Source organism: Cervus elaphus, chromosome 18, assembly GCF_910594005.1.
Source record: "Cervus elaphus chromosome 18, mCerEla1.1, whole genome shotgun sequence".
Taxonomy (NCBI): domain Eukaryota; kingdom Metazoa; phylum Chordata; class Mammalia; order Artiodactyla; family Cervidae; genus Cervus; species Cervus elaphus.
In genome coordinates this window covers 112,025,596-112,041,518 of record NC_057832.1, presented here as the reverse complement: position 1 = coordinate 112,041,518, position 15,923 = coordinate 112,025,596, and the positions used below count along the sequence as shown (strand labels likewise).

The window sequence follows — 15,923 nt, the reverse complement described above, 5'->3', positions numbered from 1 at the left end:
TGTGTTTTCTTGCCCTGGGTTCTGATACTCATTTATGGTCCTGCCTTCGTGTCCAGATGCAGCGATTTTGTTCCTGTCTCCTTGTTGGCCCCCTTTCTCGCCTTCCTGACTTGCTCTTAATCCTGCCTGATGTTAAAGTGCTTCGTGGCCCTGATCTTGCTGCTGTTTCATGCTCTGGCCTCTTGGCGCCTGCTAGTCCATCGGCCACAATGCTCTCTGCCCACTGTGTGCCCCGACCCTGGCTCATATTCCCCTTCTCTCAGGAAGGACTCATTCACCCTCTTTGGTGGAGCCCCTCAGGGTGCCCTCTGCCTTTCAGCATATTATGCTTCTTGTGCAGCCCAGTATCTAGTAGACATCCTTTAGTCCACCATCTTTCACTGTCTGAAAAGAAGCAACTGAATAGAACAGAATGCTATTGTTTATCCCGGGGTCCATAGATTCTGCCCCTGACTCCGCTAGAGGCAGGGTGACTCTCATCTCCTGGGATATGAAGCAGTTACTGGGGGGAGGAGGGTGTGTGGAGCAGTGGGATGTAGAAGGGCCAGGGAATAGGGGGCCTTGAGGTTCCTGTCCACATTCTGCCCATCACTTGCTATGAGTTTTAGGGCCACTGCTTTCCCTTTCTATGTGAATGGCCCCTCTCTCTTTCTCCTCTTTCATGGACAGTTCAGTTCAGTTCAGTTCAGTCACTCAGTTGTGTCCAACTCTTTGTGACCCCATGGACCACAGCTTGCCAGGCCTCCCTGTCCATCACCAACTCCCGGAGTTTACTCAAACTCATGTCCATTGAGTCGGTGATATCATCCAACCATCTCATCCTCTGTCGTCCCCTTCTCCTCCCACCTTCAATCTTTCCCAGCATCAGGGTCTTTTCCAATGAGTCAGCTCTTTGCATCAGGTGGCCAGAATGTTTCATGGACAGGGAAAGCCCAAAAACTCTTCTCGGTAAAGGTCCTTTGAAAGAGCAGAACCCTAAAAATTCTGGCTGTTCTGAGGCTCCTCTGGGGTAGATTTTGTAGGAAAGACACAGCAGAAGTCAGAGAAGCTTGTGAGAAGTTTATTTTAGAGACTAAAGTTAGCTAGTTGACCCCAACCAGCTTTCCTTGGAGGAAATCATCTGCTGGCGGGGTTGGGGTATGCAGAGACAACGGCTTCCGTTTAGATCAGACTATGGTAGGCTCTTGGTGATAGAAAAGTGATTTGCTTTAATAGGTATCACTGCCCAGTCATTTGGGCAGATACCTAGTTCACGAATAACGTCAACCACTGCTGTTATCCTTATAGTACCTGAAAGAGATAAGGCAGGACAAAGGTCATCTCGGATAACACTCCGACCCCTATGCCTTGGCTTTTCTGCCATCCCCAGGAATTTCCCCACTGGGATTCAGTTTCCCCAAATCATTTACAAATATAGGCCCCTGATTAACTTTTCTCCCAAACCTTTCACCTTTCAAATTGGGCCGAGTCCCCACATTCTCTCCGCCTCTTCTTCCCTCCCTTCCTCTCTGCCCTTCCCCATGGAGGTTCTGATCCAGATCTGGAGCCATGTTTCTCTTGTGTTTTTTCCCTCCCTGGAGGATAGCTCTTGGCTTGGTCTTCTCCTGTACTTACTGTTGGTTTGCAAGTCCCAGAAGAAGCTCCTTGAGTGACTGTCACAGAGGCAGGAGGTGTATTTATAATTAAAATTGCCTTCCATCGGAGTGTTGCTTAGAAGATAAGATTTAATCTGGGGAGAGAGGACCCAGTGTTAGCTTGGGGATGGAACAGTGAAAGACAAGAATGGGTGAAGGCGGAGGAGGAAGATCTGCTTAGTGATTGAAAGGCAGGGATGGGTGTGGGTCAGAGGCAGGAGGAGTCAACTATGTGGTGTCATCTAGGACAGAAGGTCTTCTGTCCTCATGTCCTCAAATTCCTGCTGTAGCAGCATGGGTCTAGGGCTTGGGAGGAAAGAGGTAAGTGAGTTCACAGGGCTTGCTTCCCTAGTCAAGGCTGTCCAGAATTGGCCTGTGACCAGAGCCTGGCTGCTTGGGTGTGGAAGTCAATGCCAGGCCCTGTTGCCAGACTGTGGCTGAGCCCCAGCCGTGCTCCTCTAAAACTCTGTGACTTTCAGTAATTAGTGACCTTTCATAATTAGGGTGATGTGTCTTACCCTGGCTTTCCTCAGTTGTGAGGCGAAAACAATTACTCACCAATCCTGGCTGCTACTAATGGGTTCCAAATGAGATTGAGATCTTGAAGTTAGTTTTCCTTTTTCAAATCAAGAGCACTTTACAATTTAAGATCCCAGAGTATATGGGCTTCCTTGGTGGCTCAGTGGTAGAGAATTCACCTGCTAATGCAGAATACATGGGATCTGTCTCTGGGCTGGGAAGATCCCACATGCCACAGAGCAAACGAAGCCCATGCAGCACAAGTATTGAGCCTGCGGCTCGACTGCATTCTCCGCAATGAGAGAATTCACTGCAATGAGAAGCCCATTCCCTGCAACTGGAGCGTAGCCCCTGCTCACTGCAACTAGAGAAAAGCCACACAAGGAAGACCCAGCACTGCCAAAATTGAGAAGAAGCTAAAAAAAAAAGACCCCAGAGTACAGCATGTGTAAGTTTCAGTGGAGTCAAGAAGCTTCTGTCTAGTTACTGTTCAGCATGGGAGTTTTATTCTGGGGTCCATAAACCCAGAAAGATCTGTGGATAGTATTCAGTGAGTCTGTGTATTCAGGCGGAAAGAAGTTTTATCTTTATTTTTACTAGACTGTCATTGAAACTGAGCACTTCTGTTACAAAGGTCATCAGTAATCCATGGTGGTATTAGCAGTATGCGTGATCTTATCAAGAAGAGAGACATAGATATGTTTGCACTACATTATAATTTTAGAGATCTTGAAATATTGTCTCCTCATCACTACCTTAGTGCTCTTTCAGACTGACATGCATGTTCATGGCTGGGGCCATCAGCTTCTTTCCTGCAACTTGCCCAGGTAATTGGCAGCTCTGCGCTGAATGGCCTGTCAGCCCCAAACAGTGAACTCAAATGTTCTCACCTTTGGAATTTTACTCAGAATACTTTGGACATCCTGGTGTTTCTATAGAGAAATCTACCCTTACCTTGTTTAGTTTTTTATTACATTTGCAACAATGTATCTTCATCTATCCCCCTTCATGGATCACAGCATTGTCATGGCAGAGAGTCTTGTATAACTCAATAAAGCTATGAACCACACTCTACAGGGCCACCCAAAATGGATGGATCACAGTGCAGAGTTCTGACAAAACGTGGTCCACTGGAGAAGGGAATGGCAATCCACTCCAGTATACTTGCTTTGAGAACCCTATGAATAGTAAGAAAAGGCAAAATGATATGGCACCAGAAGATGAGCCCCCAAGGTTGGACGATGTCCAATATGCTACTGGGGAAGAGCAGAGAAATAGCTCCAGAAAAGAATGAAGAGGCTAGGCCAAAGCAGAAATGACACTCAGTTGTAGACATGTCTGGTGGTGAAAGTAAAGCCTGATGGTATTAAGAACTTCACTGCATAGGAACCTGGAATGTTAGGTTCATGAATCAAGGCAAATTGGACATGATCAAGCAGGAGATGGCCAGAGTGAACCTTGACATCTTAGGAATCAGTGAACTAAGATAGACAGGAATGAGTGAATTTAATTCAGATGACCATTATATCCACTACTATGGGGAAGAATACCTTAGAAGAAATGGAATAGCCCTCAGAAGCAACAAAAGAGTCTGAAATTCAGTGCTGGGTGCAATCTCAAAAATAACAGAATGATCTCAGTTCATTTTCAAGGCAAATTATTCAGCATCACAGCAATCCAAGTCTATGTCCCAGCCACTAATGCTGAAGAAGCTGAAGTTGAAGGATTCTATGAAGACCTACAAGACCTTCTAGATCTAACGCCAAAAAGTTATGTACTTTTCATCACAGGGGATTGGAAAGCAAAAGTAGAAAGTCAAGGGTTATCTGGAGTAATAGGCAAGTTTGGCCTTGGAGTACAAGATGAACCAGGGCAGAGATAGAACACACTGGTCATAACAAACACCCTTTTCCAACAACACAAGAGACAGCTCTACACATGGACATCACCAGATGGTCAATACTGAAATCAGATTGATTTATAAGCTTTGCAGCTGAAGATGGAGAAGCTCTATACAGTTAGCAAAAACAAGACCTAGAGCTGACTGTGGCTCAGATCATGAGCTCCCTGTTGCAAAATTCAGTCTTAAATTGAAGAAAGTAGGGAGAAACAAGAGACAATTCAGGTATAACCTAAATGATATCCCTTATGATTATACAGTGTAGGTGATGAATAGATTTATGGGATTGAATATGATAGCAGAGCGCCTGAAAAACTATGGACAGAAGTTCATAACATTTTACAGGAGGTGGTGACCCAAACCATCCATAAGAAAAAGAAATGCAAGAATGCAACATGGTTGTCTGAGGCTTTACAAATAGCTGAGAAAAGAAAAGAAGCGACAGGCAAAGAAGAAAGGGAAAGATATGCCCAACTGAATGCAGAGTTCCAGAGAATAGCAAGGAAAGATAAGAAAAGTTTCTTAAGTGAACAATGTAAAGAAATAGAGGAAAACAACAGATTAGGAAAGACAAGAGATCTCTTCAAGAAATTTGACATATCAAGGGAATATTTCATGCAAGGATGGACATGATAAAAGATAGAAATGGTAAGGACTAACAGAAGCAGAAGAGATTAAGAAGAGGCGGCAAGAATACACAGAAGAATTATACAAAAAGGTCTTAATAACCTGATAACCATAATAGCATTGTCACTTACCTAGAGACGGATATCCTGGAAGGTGAAGTGAAGCAGGCCTTAGGAATTATTAGAGTGAACAAAGCTAGTGGAGGTGATGGAATTCCAGCTGATCCATTTAAAATCCTAAAAGACGATGCTGTTCAAGTGCTGCACTCAATATGTCAGCAAATTTGGAAAACGCTGCAGTGGCCACAGGACTGGAAAAAAATAGTTTTCATTCCAGTCCCCAAAATGGGCAATTCAAAAGAATGTTCAAACTACAGTACAATTGCAGTCATTTCATATGCTAGCAAAGTAATATGCTTCAAAATCCTTCAAGCTGGGCTTCAGTAGTATGTGAACTGAGAAATTCCAGATGTACAAGCTGGGTTTAGAAAAGGCAGAAGAGTCAGACATCAAATTTCCACCATTTGTTGTATCATAGAAAAGCAAGGGAATTCCAGGAAAACATCTACTTCTGCTTCATTGACTACACAAAAGCGTTTGACTGTGTGGATCAAAACAAAGTGTGGAAAATTCTTAAAGAGATGGAAATACCAGATCATTTTACTTGTCTCCTGAGAGACAAGAAGCAACAGTTAGAACTGGACATGAAACAACAAACTGGTTCAAAATTGGGAGAGGAGTACGTTAAGGCTGTATATTGCCACTCTGCTTATTTAACTTATTTAGCTACATCATGCTAAATGCCGGGCTGGGTGACTCACAAGCTGGAATATTTCTAGGAGAAATAACAACCTTAGATATGCAAATTATACCACTTTAATGGCAGAAAGCAAAGAGGAATTAAAGAACCTTTTGATGAGTGTGAAAGAGGAGAATGAAAAACTGGCTTAAAACTCAACATTCAAAAAACTAAGATCATGACATCTGGTCCCATCACTTCATGGCAAATAGATTGGGAAACAATGAAAACAGTGAAAGACTTTATTGTCTTGGGTTCCAGAATCACTGCAGTTGGTGACTGCAGTCATGAAATTAAAAGATGCTTGCTCCTTGGAAGGAAAGCTATGACAAACCTAGACAGCATATTAAAAAGCAGAGACATTACTTGGATGATAAAGGTCCATATAGTCAAAGCTATGATTTTTCCAGTAGTCATGTATGGATGTGAGAGTTGGACCATAAACAAGGCTGAGCACTAAAGATTTGATGCTTTTGAATTGTGGTGTTGGAGAATACTCTTGAGAGTCCCTTGGACTGCAAGGAGATCAAACCAGTCAATCCTAAAGGAAATCAACCCTGAATATTCATTGGAAGGACTGATGCTGAAGCTGAAGCTCTAATACTTTGGCTACCTGATGTGAAGATCTGACTCATTAGAAAAGAACCTGATGCTGGGAAAAATTGAAACAGGAGAAGAAGGGGACAACAGAGGATGAGATGGTTGGATGGCATCACCAATTCAGTGGACATGAATTTGAACAAACTCCAGAAAATGGTGAAGGACAAGGGAGGCCTGCCGTGCTGCAGTCCATGGGGTAGCAAAGACTTGGACATGACTGAGTGACGGAACAACACAACAACAAAAAGTCATCCAGTCCCATCACTTCATTCAAATAGAAAAGAAAAGTGCAAACAGTGACAAGTTTTACTCTCTTAGGCTCTAAAATCACTAAGGATGATGACTGTAGCCATGAAATTAAAAGATGTTTGCTCCTTGAAAGAAAAGCTATGACAAACCTAAACAAATTATTAAAAAGCAGAGACATCACTTTGCCGACCAACGTCCGTATAGTTAAAGCTATTGTTTTTCCAGTAGTCATGTATGGATGTGAGAGGTGGACCAGTCTGTCCTAAAGGAAGTCAACCCTGAATATTCATTGAAAAGACTGATGGTGAAGCCGAAGTTCTGATACTTTGGCCACCTGATACTAAGAGCTGACTCAGTGGAAAAGACCCTGATTCTGGAAAAGATCAATGGCAGGAGGAGACGGGGCAGCATAAAATGAGACCATTAGATATCATCATCAGCTCAATGGATGTGAGTTTGAGCAAACTCTGGGAGATAGTGAAGGACAGGGAAGCCTGGCGTGGTGCAGTTCATGTGGTCGCAAAGAGCTGGACATGCCTTATGAAGTGAGCAACAACAATCTTTATGAATCAGGATTTTCACTACTTGAATAACCAAAACAAAAAATTCCTAGTCCCTTGGATGTCCAGCAAAACAGCTGTGATTTGTTGCCAAATGGTAGTGTACAGTTTAAGGTCTTTACTCAAGCTTCCAATGACAGCCATCGTATATATAATCTCTAGAAAATAAAATTTAACTTGTTTATATTTAAGTATATTGCCTTTCAGCTAGTGCACCCATAAAGGAACACACATATATAGCTGTATCACAAGTTAATTTTTTAATTAATTTTATCATTTTTCTTTACTATATCTGTTTTCCTTTGTAACCAGTACATTTTATTTGCAAATTTAGAGCAATTTTCTGGTAAGAGTCCCAAGACCAGCAAAATGGTCCAGATGTTTAAGCACTTGGTTAACCCTACATTTTCTTCAACATTAAATGATTATATGGTGTTTATATTCAAACACATGATTGAGGGTATAGTCTATTCCATTTTAAAAATATTTATTTGTATTTATTTATTCATTTGGCTACCCTGGATCTTAGTTGTGGCACAAGGGATCTATTGTTGCAACATGTGAGATCTAATTCCCTGATCGGGTCCCCTGCCTTGGAAGCGCAGAGTTTTAGCCATTGGACCCCCAGGGAAATCCCAATCTATTCTATACTTTTCTTTGTGATCTTTAATACCTCACTTGATCAAGAATTTAGTTACATAAACATTATAATTAGTAGAAAATGAATATTAGGTTCTAGAAGCATCACACCTATAAAATTATAATTTTTTCCAAAGTTTTAAAAATATGAAGTATTCATAGTTATACATTTATTTCATACTTGCATGCTAAGTTGCTCAGTTGTGTCTGACACTTTGTGACCCCCATGGACTGTAACCTGCCAGGTTCCTCTGTTCATGGGATTCTCCAGGCAAGAATACTGGAGTGGGTTGCCATTTCCTTCTCTAGGGGATCTTCCTGACCCAGGGATTGAACCTTCTCTTATGTCTCCTGCATTGGCAGGCAGGTTCTTTGTTGCTAGTACCACCTGGAAAGCTCACACTTATTTTATAGTTATACATAAATTCTTTCTAATTTGCAGTATCATTCATTCTATGGAGTTCTTTGTCTTTGACTTGTACTTGGCTAGGTTTTAAAAAGATTGCTTTATTTCATTATACTAGCATTGTTCTTAAGACAGTTTTGTTAATCACAGCAGCAAAAAATTACATCAGGTGTCAAATTGTTGATTAAACACATTTTTTTAAACACCTGTTACATTCTCAGGGTTGGAATTGGACTTTCATAATCTATCACCACTAGAAATTACCATTATCACAAAACTTTTATGCCCATTTTCACATTCTTTTTTCATCTGTGCTTTTGATAAACAAAACACAAAATTGAAAAATTATAATTCACCCTCCCTCCCACCTCTAATTAATATACATAGTTCATGTTATTAGATTGTAAACAGAAAAATTGGATAAAGCAGCTGTATTACTCTTTGCTCAATGATCAGGAGTCTTTCTCCTATAGGTGTGGGGCCATTTCTAGAAAGTAGTTTAATGAATAACAATCCTCACACTCCCAATTTTGTTTTCTATTTAGTCCCTGTCCTTAAAGTCTCTGGTGGCTCAGAAGGTTAAGAATCTGCCTCCAATGTGGGAGACCCATGTTTGATCCCTGGGTCAGAAAGATCCCCTGGAGAAGGGAATGGCAACCCACTCCAGTGTTCTTGCCTGGAGAATCCCATGGACAGAGGAGCCTGGTGGGCTACGGTCCATGGGGTCTCAAGGAGTCAGACTCGACTGAGAGACTAACACTTTGACTTTCAAATCTAATTTGAATTCCGAAGCTGTCAGAAGGTACCTGTGCTTCTTGAGAGATGTCTTTCTGGAATGAGATGGGGTAGATGCATGGATCTTGGTCCTTGAACAGAGGTGGCTAACAAGGGATGTGCGTGCCTGCTCAGTCGCTCAGCTGTGTGCGACCCTCTGCGCTGCCATGAACTGTAGCCTACCAGGCGCCTCTGTCTATGGAGTTTTTCAGGCAAGAATACTGGAGTTGGTTGCTGTTTCCTCCTCCAGGGAGACCTTCCCCACCCAGGGATGGAACCCGCATCTCCTGTGTCTCCTGCATTACAGGTCGGTTCTTTATCCGCTGAACATTGAGGAAGCCCCTAGCAAGGGAGGATCATGCTTTCGTGACAATACCAGAGGAGACTGTCAGTGAGGTGGAGAAGGACACACTCTTCCTGGAGTGCAAGGGGAAGTTCTGTGGGTTCAACCTGCACAGGTCCTTTCCACGGGACCCAGAGCAGTCAGACAAGAGGGGGCCTAATGCACGTTATCCTTGGAGATCCTCTGGTCTAGATCCTCCCTCTCACCACTGCTGAACTGGGAGAAAGGGAGGAGAAGGGTGTGCTTTCCTTATCAGAGAGGGGAGGTTGGAACAACGGTCAGCTTCTGACAAAACAGTAGACAAAGCCAAAGAACAGAAGAGTGAGAAGAAAGCAGACTCTGCTCAGGGCTTCCTGAGGAGGAGGGTTCATAACCTGCCTGTTGTTGGCACCGCATCTCGTTTCCCCACTTGCCTCAACCTCCCAGATGGGATTGTGGGTTTTCCTTCTGATGATCTCCACGCTCCTGTCCTTCATCTCAAACAGTCATACCCAGGACCTGGGGAGGGACTCTCACCCATCCTCCCCCACCTCTCACACGTTTTTCTCTCTTCTCTCTTAGCTGTGCGTCTCCCACTAGTCATGCCTTCTGTCTCCTCCCTCCCACACTTGTCTGGATTGCAGGGGTCCCTTCATCTGTAAAATCACAGTAGTCATCTGCCCTGAGCCCCCATGATTATTCTGAGGCTCAAGTATCTATATGAGCATTGGGAGCAGGAGGGTGGGGGGTCATTATGTTATTAATTACATTATGCAATATTGAAGTCAGAGCTTGATTTAACCGTATTTGTAATTAGGAATCAGACTTTTCCCAAAGTGGGCCTCTACTTACCACCATGCATTCCCTCAGTTCTGTTGAAACTTTAAGCACCACTGTGGCCTCTTCACTCGCCTCTGCTATTTGCAGCATCTGCAGGTCCATTGTCATCAACTGTCGACTGGTTCTGGGAAGAGAGAAGCAGGTCGGAGATCAGAAATCAATCCACGGGGCTTGCGATCAGCAGGACCAAGGGAACAGAGAAGGTGCAGAGGAAGATGATGAGAGCAAGATCAATCACTCAGCATGTGAGTCTCCTGAGAACTTTTGATTTGGGCTTGTTTTGTACAGATTAGGTGTGCTTACTAAAGCAACTTGAATTCTTTATTTTAAAGCTGAGCATCTTCTTTCCTTGCACTGGTCATCCTCATTTGCCCCAAAGCAAGGAACTGCCTGGGATGAGGGGTTTTCTAGTGCTAAAACCAAGAAACTCCTGAGCAAACTGGGCTGGGTGGTCACCTTAATTAGCACAGCTTATTTCAACTACTTGCCGTGCCTCAGGGCTGAATAGAGTGGTATCTATATCTGAACTTAATCCTCACTCAGTGTTTCTTGATGCCTCCACATTATACCAGCATCTCAAAATCCCGAGGGTTTTTTTCCAGGATAGGACATCTGGTCACACTACAGAGATCACCACCAGAATCATATTCCAGAAACCCAGCATTCCAAACTCTCTTCCTGTAGAGAAAGCTTCCAAGATATGCTGAGTGATTCTGTTCCTCCCCAGACCTTTGCTCCACTTCCTACTCACTCCATTCTGCTTGCCCAGTTTCTCGCTTCTGTCAAACGTGGACCCGCAGTGAACTAGCTTCTAAACCTGCATCTCCTGATATCAGTGTTTGTGGGGGTAAGGGGTCCTTGCCTTCATCTGTGGTCTTGAGAATAGGGAGAATGTCTAAATTGCTGGGTCAGCGCAGCTTCATACCATAGGGCCAAGGATCTGTGACCACACCCTCTAATCCTTTCCTGAGTCCTGCCCAAAGCTTCCTAAAGCTATTGTTGGAGCTCTCTGACCTGCTTCATCTTCTCTTCTAAGAGGGAAGGTATGAGAAGGTGGGGTTTTCTGAGCAAAATTCTCACAAAGGTATTGCCTATGGACAGGATGTGGATCAGAGCTTTGGCCCAGAAGTAAAGAATCCACCTTCCATGCAGGAGCCTCAGGTTCAGTGCCTGGGTAAGGAAGATCCCCTGGAGAAGGAAGTGGCAATCCACTTCTGTATTCTTGCCTGGGAAATCCCATGGACAGAGGAGCCGGTGGGCTATAGTCTATGGGGTCACAAAAGAGACATACACATCCTAGCAAGTAAACAACTACAGCAACAGTTACTTACAGCCTGCTTGAACACTGGGAGCCTTATTTCCATGGGCAACCTAGAAGTACCCAGTGGAAATGTGAGGGAAATTGATGACACTCCCTAAGAGGGGGAAAATGGGGCTAGGCATGGGGTTCATGACAGTTCCTGGGACTAGAGTTCTGGGAAGCTGAAAAAGTTTTCAGGAGCAGATATGCAGATTTCTAGAGTAGGAGTGGAGGAGCCCCCTCCCAACCCAATTTTTTTTGTTTTGTTTTTAATGAGGAGGAGAAAGTCTTGGCTCACGTGTCTTCCTGAGCTTTGGTGGTCCCCAGCTGCAGGCAAAGAATCAGAAGCAGGGCAGCAGGGCTGGCCCTGAGCAGGAGATGGAGAGAGTACATGCTGAAAGAGACAGAATGTGATGTCCTAGAGAAGTAGGATCCCAGGTGCTCAGCACAGTCTTTATATGCAGATCAAGGAAGTAGAGAGCTGCCAAGCAGATCCATGTTGTCAATCATACATTTATCCTCCCCACGCATGATCTTTCCTTGTTGAGCTAAAGTTTGTTTTTCTATGGAAAAAGTCAACATTCAGCTTGAGTGTTAAGAGTCTGAGAGAGGAATTATATTACCCTTCCTCATTTTCTCACTATCAGAGTTTCTTAGAATGGCCAGGATCTCAAAAGATATACCAAACTTTCCCTAGTTGACAGAAATGATTTCTTTCTCCTCTTCCTTCCATACCTGTCTGTCCTGCTCTACATGGTCTTAGCTTCAGTCACTCCTCTGATAGTCTCTGGAGCCAGATAATCCAGCTATAGGAGCAGATTTCAGATCTCAGTCTGGGGCACATTTACTTGATCCCCTTATTAAGTTCAACAGGACATGTTCAAATCCTTTTTCAGAAACTAAGGTGATCAAGGTCTCCCCAAGGGCCACCAAAAAATGATATGGTGGGGGAACTAGAGATGGGCTGCTCTGGATGATGGAAAATTGAGGTCACAGCACTGGGTGACTTGAAGATATTTGTGATTGTAGAGTCCTTCTTACCTTCAGGGTTAATGATACATCCTACAGATGCCCAAGACCCCTAGCTGCCCCAGAGTCCCCAGTGCAGGCAGTATTTTAACTCTAGACAATTTCTGTACATAGCTGGCTTTCCTAAATCAGACATCTCAGCACTGAAGAGTCTGCTTATTTCACTATTGAGGTGGTCACTTTTTTACTACTGTGTTACAGCACGAGGCACACAGGAAGACCCACAAAGGGAAGGACTGTCTCCATTAGAACAGAACCTAAACAGTGTCCAGAGGTTGCTCTGACAGGAATGAGAGATTCTCTCCCTGGGATGAGAGGGAAACTGGCTCTTGATGGCACTGGCTTTGTGATAGTCTTTATTCAGTTAAATCTATTCCTTTACCTATGATGTCATGACATTGTGGAATTTGTTCCTGTCCTTTGCTTGACAGATAGCAGTATAGGAAGACTTTCCCAGGCATGAACGTGAAAATCAGGGTTCTGAGAGTTGCCTATGTATATCTCTAGAGCCAGAATTCAGATTTAAAGTCCAGGTGTATGCCTCTGTTTCTGAATATATCTTTGTGGATTGCTCTTCCTGCTTATTATATTCCTGCATTTCCCTACTCATTCCTCTGAACTTGACATTACTCATGTCATTCCTCACTTATGACTCCAGCTATTATCGTGGTCACTTGCTTTCTTCTTTGTTTCCGTTCCGTGTACTCAAGAACAATGCTTTCATTCCACCTGCCCTGGTCACGGTGACCCTCCTTTTTCAACATTGTAATTTTCTATACATCTGCATTCTTTCAACATTCTTCAACAATGTAATTTTCTTTGCACCTGCTCCTCTTACTTGCTTGTATAAATTTCATCAGAGGGACCTGCTAGCTGAGATCAGAGAAGAATCAGGGCAAAAGAATCTAGAAAGTGTCCATTCTCTTCCACTGGAAATCCAGGAAGAACTCCCTGCTGAGGTTTAGCTCCCTTTGAAGGCATAGTCAAACCATTGAGGACCTACCTCTAGCATATTTCCGTCAAAGCAGTTCTCCAAAAGGGACAGCTGATGAGTTAAGAGGATCTATTGACTCTGTGTTCTCCTGTTGGCCAGTGTGAATGTGTGCGTGTGTGCTCAGTCGTGTCTGACTCTTTGGGACCCCAGGGACTTTAGTAGCCCACCAGGCTCCTCTGTCCATGGAATTTTCCAGCAAGAATACTGGAGTGGGTTGCCATAGGAAACAACAGTATTTAGAACCTTCAGTGCACATGATGTATCTTATATACTGTGCAGGTCATGGCTCATTTGATGGTTTATTTTGTATGTCAATTTGGCTAGACTAAAGTACCTGGTTTTGGGTTAAGTACAAGTCTTGATGTCACTGTGGAGCTTTATTTCTTTTCTAAATTTAATTTTTAGTTTGTTTATTTTTATTTATACTTTTAATTTTATACTGGAGTATAGCTGATTAACAGTGTTATAATTTCAGGTCCACAGCAAAGTGACAACATATACATGTATCCATCCTCCCCTAAATTCCCCTTGCATCCAGGCTGCCACCTAACGCTGAGCAGAGTTCCCCGTGCTGCGCCCTCTTGGTTATCCACTTAAGATAGAGCAACGTGTGTATGTCAATCCCATGCTCCCTGTCTCTTCCCCCTTCCTCCCATAACCGTAAGTTCCTTCTCTGAATGTGTGAGTCTCTTTCTGTTTTGTGAGTTCATTTGTGTCATTTCTTTTTAGATTCTGTGTGTAAGGGATATCATACCATATCTCTCTTTCTCTGACTTACTGTGAAGCTATTTTTAAATCAATAGACATTGAGTAAAGCTAATTACCTTCCATGATGCGGGCAGGTCTCATCCAATCAGATGAAAGCCCTAAGAGAAAGGACTAAGGCCATCCAAGGAAGAGATTTTACCTCTAGAATGCCTTCAGACCTGATCTGTGACATCAACTCTTTCCTGGGTCTTCAGGGTGCTCTCCTGCCACATAGATTTCAAATTGGCCAGTCTCTGCAATTATATGAATCAAATCCTTAAAAAAAAAAAACACAACTCTGTCTGTCTCTCTCAGACATACACACACCCCCACACACCCATACACCCACACACACCCCCTTCATGCACCCCCACAAACACCCACATCCCCCACACCCACCTAGACACACCCCAGACACACCCCAATACCCACCCATCCCCACACACCCACCCCCCCAACACATGCCCCCCACACATCCCCACATGCCCTAACACTCACCCCCAACACACACACCCCACACACACACCCACACATATCCCAGACATACTCCAATACCTACCCACCCCCACATACCCACACCCACACATGCCCCCCTCACACCCCCACACACCCTAACACCCACCACCCCAACACACACCCCCCCACACCCACACACCACACACACACATACACCCCAGACACACCCCAAACCCACCCACCCCTATACACCTCAACACACACCCCCCCACACACCCCAACACACACCCCCCCACACACTCCAACACACACCCCCCCACACACACCCACACACACCCAAGACATACCCCAATACCCACCCACCCCCACACACCCACACCCACACATGCCCCACACACACCCCCACACACCCTAACACCCACCCCCCCAACACACACACCCATACAAACCCTAACACCCACCCCCCCAACACCTACCCCCCACACACCCATACCCCATACACCCACCCACAGAGACCCTAGACACACCCCAATACCCACCCACCCCTATACACCCCAACACACACCCTGCACCCACACACCCCAGCAACCAGCCCTGTCTCCCCAACACATACCCTACTGGTTCTGTTTCTCTTCTGAGAATCCTAATACAGACTGTTTGGAAAGGGATAGTACAGGTTGAAAGTGTTGGGATTCATATTGGTTAGAAGTATACTTGAAACTGTTGGTAAAGTTGCTCTCTGAACCTCAGGGTATAGTGGCCTTTCACCTGCGAAGGGCAGATGAGAAGTGAAGATACACCACTTAGACGGGTTGGGCTGAATTCTCTGCGCCGTTTCCCTGGGCTTCAGGATGTTTCAGTGTAACTTTATCATGTAGTGAAGTCCTGGGATGTGAGACAGGTTATTGCCTATTTAACATAATTTTGAAAGGTATGCATAGTGATATTTACCTCTATTTTAGTATAAAATTATTACTATTTTTATGGTCATATGGGAGTTCCCTGGTGGTCCAGTGGCTAAGACTTCACACTCCCATTTCAGGGGACCCAGTTTCGATCCCTCATCAAGGAACTAGATCCCGCATGCCACAACTAAGAGTTCACATGCCCCAACTAAAGACCCTGCATGCCTCAGGGAAGATCAAAGATCCCATGTGACTCAACTAAAACCCAGTGCAGTCAAATTAATTAATTAGTTGTTGTTCAGTCGCTCAGTCATGTCTGACTGCAAGTGATTCCACTGACTACACTGGACTTCCCTGTTCATCACCAACTCCTGGAGTTTGCTCAAACTCATGTCCATTGAGTTGGTGATGCCATCTAACCTTCTTATCCTCTGTCATCCCCTTCTTTTCCTGCCTTCAATCCTTCCCAGCATCAGGATCTTTTCCAATGAGTTGACTCTTTGCATCAGGTGGCCAGAGTACTGGAGATTCAGTCTCAGCAGCAGTCCCTCCAATAAATATTCAGGATTGATAACCAATGAAAAAAGAATCCACAGTGCCAATGCAGGGGGTGTGGGTTCAATT

The 15,923-nt window shown here is 44.2% G+C and overlaps 1 protein-coding gene across 1 annotated transcript; it reads right to left on the bottom strand.

Moving 5' to 3' along the window:
• Nucleotides 1–1,039: 1,039 nt before the first annotated feature.
• LOC122674468 (prolactin induced protein) lies at nt 1,040–11,593 on the bottom strand. The gene is made up of 4 exons (XM_043872818.1): nt 11,467–11,593; nt 9,881–9,992; nt 1,615–1,729; nt 1,040–1,290 (listed from the first exon to the last, which is right to left on the bottom strand). The coding sequence occupies exons 1-4, from the start codon at nt 11,559–11,561 to the stop codon at nt 1,172–1,174; spliced, it is 441 nt and encodes a 146-aa protein (XP_043728753.1). The 5' UTR covers nt 11,562–11,593; the 3' UTR covers nt 1,040–1,171.
• Nucleotides 11,594–15,923: the final 4,330 nt, after the last annotated feature.

Coding starts and splice junctions, on each gene's coding strand:
- LOC122674468 (XM_043872818.1), bottom strand. CDS start 11,561: ATGTACTCTCTCCATCTCCTGCTCAGGGCCAGCCCTGCTGCCCTGCTT. Junction 9,993..11,466: donor ACCAAAGCTCAGGAAGACAC/GTGAGCCAAGAC, acceptor CTCTCTTCCCAG/AACCAGTCGACAGTTGATGA. Junction 1,730..9,880: donor AACTGAGGGAATGCATGGTG/GTAAGTAGAGGC, acceptor CTCTCTCCCCAG/ATTAAATCTTATCTTCTAAG.